The 6,000-nt window shown below is 46.2% G+C and overlaps 1 protein-coding gene across 4 annotated transcripts in view; it reads right to left on the minus strand.

Annotated features, from left to right (window-relative positions):
* The window catches only part of MARK1 (microtubule affinity regulating kinase 1), a 118,330-nt gene extending 115,080 nt beyond the window's left edge, over positions 1–3,250 (minus strand). For 3 of the 4 annotated variants that reach the window (XM_020284332.2, XM_020284330.2, XM_012791529.3), the window contains exon 1: positions 2,490–3,250. In XM_020284332.2, the coding sequence (XP_020139921.1) occupies positions 2,490–2,540 (51 nt within the window). In that variant the 5' untranslated portion in view covers positions 2,541–3,250. The remainder of the gene's footprint in view (positions 1–2,489) is intronic. The other variant, XM_020284331.2, reaches the window with a different exon arrangement.
* Between the last annotated feature and the right edge of the window lie 2,750 nt (positions 3,251–6,000).

Genomic DNA, 6,000 nt, shown 5'->3' on the forward strand with positions numbered 1-6,000 from the left:
AATAAAATGTTTTCAGTTACTGTCTCTGATATTCCAAAGGACTTAGAACCCTTTACTAGTCATATGAATATAAAATTTTCATAACTATTTTTTAAAAATATCACTTAATTGAAAATGACTACAAAAAATGTACATTTTGACTGTTATACTAGCACCAATATATTAGCTAACAAGTAGGTTTGTTACTATATTTCATAGATGAGAGGTAAGAATGAATAATACTATTCACTATCAACTAGAAAATAGAGACAACAATGGTGACTGCATAGCCATCAGTAGTGACCTCTTTGATAAATATCTATAACATTTATAAACCAATTTAGCCTTATTTATACAATGTCTTCTACTGTACATTCTTTGTTTGGCATTATCTTTATCTCTTCTGTAAGCTCCTTGAGGGGAGAGGCCTTGTCTTAAATACTACTTCTGCATTCCTTCCAGTTCAAAAATAGCTGAGTGCATACTTATTGATTAATTAACAGCTGTGGTACAATAGATATTTTCCATGGCAATTGGGAGAAAATTAGAATGTGGGTAAAGTAAGCTAAATGGAGATACCGTTATATACGATACACTAAGGGATGAGACCATAAAAGTGACTTTGAAATATCATGTTCAGAAAAAGCAAATGAGTTTATACAGCACGTTTTCAGAAGGTACTCAAGACAAAATGTGTCACACTATTACTGCTGAGCTTTAAAATCCTTCTTTTTTTTTTTTTGGTCTAACATGAGAGGCTGCATTTTGAACTATTCCTTGATGCATATTTCTATTAATATAATGCTATTTCATGTCTGTATAAAGTACCTTATTATTATCCAAAAGAAAATAAAAACAATGTATTTTCCACTCCTCCTAGGTTAACACATACAGTATTTGGCTAATAAAAACAAAGGTCATCATCTGTCTTACTTTTCATTCACACTCCTGAATGACAGGAATTTTTATAGAGGTCCTGTTAGAAAAATTCTGTGCCAACTTGGCTTTAAAATCAGCTTAAACCAAATTTCTCATCTTCTTCTCTGATCTGTCCAATCTCTCAAGTGAAATTATGTATCGATTATATTTGTAAGTTGTTATGATGCATAATAATTAAGTTTTAATTTAAGATAGCAGCCTTACACTACCTTTACCATTTTAAATGCACGACACTAGAGAGGACAAAAGCATACTCTGAAACATCTTCATAGGTCCTCTAACAATGGTCTCTTACTAGAATTTCTCCTCCCTTCTCATAATTATATTAAGTTTCTGTGTTCCCCTACTCTCCAAGATTAAACAATCTGCTTATACCCCCTCTGACAACTCAGAAGTGAGCTTGTATCTCTTCTCTCATGTCTTTTGTCTAAGAATGCCAAAGCACTTCATTATTTTATTCTACCAACCCTGTGAAGTCACTGGTACATCAAAAGCTGGAGGGCTGATGAGTTAACTAGACAACCAGACATCTCTGGACAGCAGACCAAAACTGAGTTCTAGCTCCTTAAAAACAGTCGGAAAATCAGGCAAGGCCCTATTTACAGGTCTTGAGGGTTTTATACAGAAACAAAAAACCTTTCCCACAAAGGAACTCGCACACATACACAATTGTACTTTTTAGAAGGTGGAAATACAACAGATCTTGTTCTTTTAGTTTTCCAGAGTTTAAACGCCAGGGATATCTGCATCTTGATAAAAAGTCCTGAGGGCAATTTGATCAAAGACACAGAAAATCCTTCCTTCAAAGAAATACACCTTGTGACACTCCAAGAAGGAGGAGAGAGATTTAAAGTAAAACCTGCCCTGAATCATTACCACTGACTTGAGGAAGAGATTAAAAAGCCATTGGCTTCATATGGCTTTTAAACATTTTGCTGTAACCCCAGGGCCACAGAAGCCGTGAAATTCTTCTACTCATCTCTACTAAAGAGTATCACAGCTGTATAAACTCATACACACATACACACACACATCTCTACTTCCATTCCCATCCTTCTGCCTTTGGCGCCCATGACCCCAAATGTGGACACCAATGCTACAAAAAGCAAAGTCATGGGACAATGCGGGGAGGGGGTGTGTGCAAAGGACTGAAAGATTGAAAGATCCAGAAAAACAGAGGTAGCTGGCTCATCTGTTATCGTAAAGCCAACACTCACTCGGGTGGGGACACAGAATGCAGAGGTAGAAATAAAGCAATCCTGAATGCCCACTCTGCCATCTCCTCCTGCCTCTCTGCCCTCCATCACCCCATCCGCTCCTGGAGGACCACCTACGAGCGAGAGGGCTCCACTCACAGTCCCCCCACCCTCACCCTTGAGGGGAAAGAGGCGAAATGGGGTTGGAATGAAGAATAGGGCTGAGCAGTGGGTTAGGGTCACGCCGAGCTCCAGGTGGAGACCCTGCCGCGGGTGGCCGCACAGGGGGACGAGGGATGGCCCAGGCGAGGGTGAGGTGGGGATCGGAGGAGGGTCTCGTCCCCGCCGCTCCCGGGGAAGGCTCCGGTTACTCACATTTTCCGTGTCCCGCTCGTTCACCGTCGGCAATGGCGTCCGGGCCGACATTTTGTGCGGGCGACGGGGTCGGGCCTGGGTCTCGCCGGCCGGGCTGGGGTGCGGGCCCCGGGGGCGAGAAGAAGGGAGCGCGGACGCGAGCAAAAGGCCGGGGCCGGGGCGAGCGGCTCCCGCAGGCCGCGGGGCGGTGCAACAAGCGGCCCCGGCGGGGGAGACGGGGAAGAGGACGCGGAGGAAGGGGAGGGGGAGCCGCTTCCCGCGGCGGCGGCGCCGGGGGACGCGGGCAGTAACGAGGGAGGGCTCCGGGCGAGGCGGTTGCCCGGCGCTGGCCAGGCGGGGAGGATGGCAGGATGCGGCGCCGAGAGGAAGGAGGCAGGGCAGGGGAGGCGGGAGGCGGCGGCCAGGGCCCACTAGGCTCTCCGGGCCATGGGTGAAGGTGAACCCGGAGCCTCAAATCACTGCCCGGCCCGTCCCGGCGAGCGCGCCTCGGCGTCGGAAGCCGCGGCCCTGACAGCGCCGCCCGCGCCGCGCCCCGCTCGTCGCCTCAGGTGTGCGGCGCCGCCCGACCCAGCCGCATCCACGCGCCCGGGGCCCAGCGGCGGCGGCGCCCTGAGCCCCCGGCGCGAGCGTCCCGGCTCCGTCCGCGCGGTCACCGCCCCCGCCGCCGCGCCTCAGTCGGGAGGAGCGGCCCGAGCCGGCTGCGCGCGGAGCGGCGGGCGCGGCACGCAGCGTCCGGAGGCACTTGGCGGCCGCCGCCGGGTGGGCGGGCGCCAGCCGAGGGGGCCTCTCCATTCATTCCCTCATTAGGGATGCGGGGCCGCCTCCTCCTCCTCCTCCTGCGCGCTCTCGCCTGCCGGTCCCAGTGTTTATTTTTGTTTCTTGCCCCACCCGCGGAGTTTACGGTCGTCTAAGAGCCTCTGGTGGTTTTATTTTTATTCGTGTTTGGTTTTTGCCGGGTTGGAATGAGAGGGAGCCGATGCAAATAAGTGGCCTTAAAAAAAATTTTTTTTTGTTCGTTTCATTGCGGAAGAATTGGGTACAATTCTACCCTGGATCTTACACCTCCTCTCTCCTACCTCAGGACTTTTGCATTCTTAAATTCTACTCTGTCCCCCCCCCCCGTTTCCATGCTTTCTCAATTCCTGTCCTCGCCTGAGCCCTCTTTCAGTCAGTCCCCTTCTCTCAGGAGCCGCTAGGTTCAGGGTCACCCTCATGGTTGAGCAAAGGGCACAAAAGCCTTCAGAAGCGCCAGCGGCCTCGGCCTCTGAGGGACGGCTGGAGGATCCCGAGTGCGAGGGGCTCGGGCCCCGACGGCGCAGCTGCTTGAGAATGGGGCCAGCGAAGGAGGTCTCCCGGCGCCCCGCTGCACCCCCGGAGTGGGTGAGACCCCGGAGTCACAACGTCTACACTGGCTGGTCGTCACTTCCTGGGACACAAGGAAGTATCACTTAGGCGAGCTCATTTAGGGAGGGTGGACAGCTGTCTTTGATTTTGGCCCTGTCTTACCCCTTCCAGGCGGCTCCCTTCCGTTCCACTCACCTGCCACTCATTGCATCCTGCAGACATCCGTGTCTACAGAGCGCTCATTGTCCAGGGCCCAATTAGCCCTTGGTAAGCAACGCTGCTTTTTTTCTATCTCATCTGAGAGGTTACATTTTGCACATTCAGCCTCTAAGACAAAAACCTTAGCATCTCTCTATTCCTCTTCTTTCCAATATTTTCTTCTCACTTCCATTCATGGATGGGCAGGAAAATAAAAGGAGCAATAGATTGGAGGGGATAGATCCATTTTTTTAGCTACTTCCATAAGCCTCCAATCGAAATTTTATGACGGTGGGAAATTCCTCCTGTCTCCTGAAGTTCATCCATTTGAAGAAAAAATCCTTGCACCAGATGGTTTTTATCCTGACTCATTAAAGGTTGTTTCTGAAAAGTTAACACTTGACCCTTAAAACATGGGTTCATTCAAAAGACCTAAAAATAGCAAACACAGAAATCCTCTGAGAAAAAAACAATTCTCACTCAATATATATTCGCTTCTTGAACACCATCTATGTATTTATTTCTTTAGCATTTTATCTTGTTAGCAATTTCCAATTTCACAAAGCAAATGAAAATCACGAGATTCCTTTGGTGGTGATCACCACTCTTCAAACAGAATTTAGGTTATGGAACTACAAGGCCACCTCCTAAACTGTGATGTGTGAGTGGGAATGCCAAGCTTTTGCAGTCCCTCTGCAGAGATCCAGAAGAACCAAGATGTCTTGAAGTTGCCAGGGCATAAGCTTGTACTTTCCTTTATCAACTAGAGTGACTGTTGCCTACAGGGACTGCTAATACAGTGTCAGCAGCACCATTGACTGCTGCAGCCGCATAAGGGTACCTTGTGTTACAGTAGTACCTGAGTTAATCTGGAAATAAACAAATACCTGTGAAAGGGTGTTCAGCCCCATTGGAGTATGAATTATTCCTTTAGCTGGTAGCTTGGTTTTGCTCTTCATAGTATACTCACGTCTTATGCCATAACTTTATCCTCATGGTGACGCTTACAGGCATATTTATTTCCATTTTATAAAACGCCACTAAGTAGACTTATTCAAGATCACGGACGCACCAGGTTAAGAAGATACAGAAGATAACTGGAATATGTGGTACTGTTCAATCTGGCACCAGTCACAAAACCCACAAGTCCACCCCCTTGTAGGGTCTAATGGCTAATTAGAGACAGACCTCAAAGGAGAGCCAGGATTCTGGCACAGTGGCTTCCACAGACTAAAGTGGACAAATTAAAAGCTGTGGACAAATCCCTTAGCTATATTTTCTGCACTGTGCTTGCATACTGAAACTTACTGAATATTATATAATAGTAAGGAATATTTATTTTTTAAGTCATCACCCAAAGAAAGTTTAATAACAGTGGAATTACATTCAAAAGGAGTCATTACTGGGTAACTAAAATCCATAATTCTAGCTAACAAAATAGACTAGAAACAACTCCATCTATCTAAACCATAGCATTCAAATAATCCTTATTAATACCCACAGTTTTTGACTTGGTATATAATGAAAACTAAGTGAAAATGCATTTTGCATAGGTTTGAAAAAAGTCATTGTGTTTTTCTAAAAGGAATTATTGAGTGTGTACTCCTATGTGAGCTCTTCTCCCCTTAAAATGGCATGAGGCAGTATTGTAATGGAATCAAAACTATTTAGCCCTTAGTCCTTAATAATGAAAGTGTTCATAAGCAAAATTTTCTTTTGTCACTATATATAGCTTGTGTGCCTGTGACTATGGAGAAGTGACAAAAGAAATATTTTAAGGCTGTGAGTAATTTTCTTTAGGGTTATCAACCAAATGTGGCATATTCAATTTAGAGGTTTCTAACTTAGTGTGTTAGGATAATAAAAGTTTCAGAAGAAATTTGAAGTACTGACAAAACGAAAGAGAAATAAAGATCACTAAACCTACCCTGAAATGTGGTAAATCGCCTACCATCAGCATTGTGGAGTA

Source organism: Microcebus murinus, chromosome 23 (assembly GCF_040939455.1).
Source record: "Microcebus murinus isolate Inina chromosome 23, M.murinus_Inina_mat1.0, whole genome shotgun sequence".
Lineage (NCBI taxonomy): Eukaryota > Metazoa > Chordata > Mammalia > Primates > Cheirogaleidae > Microcebus > Microcebus murinus.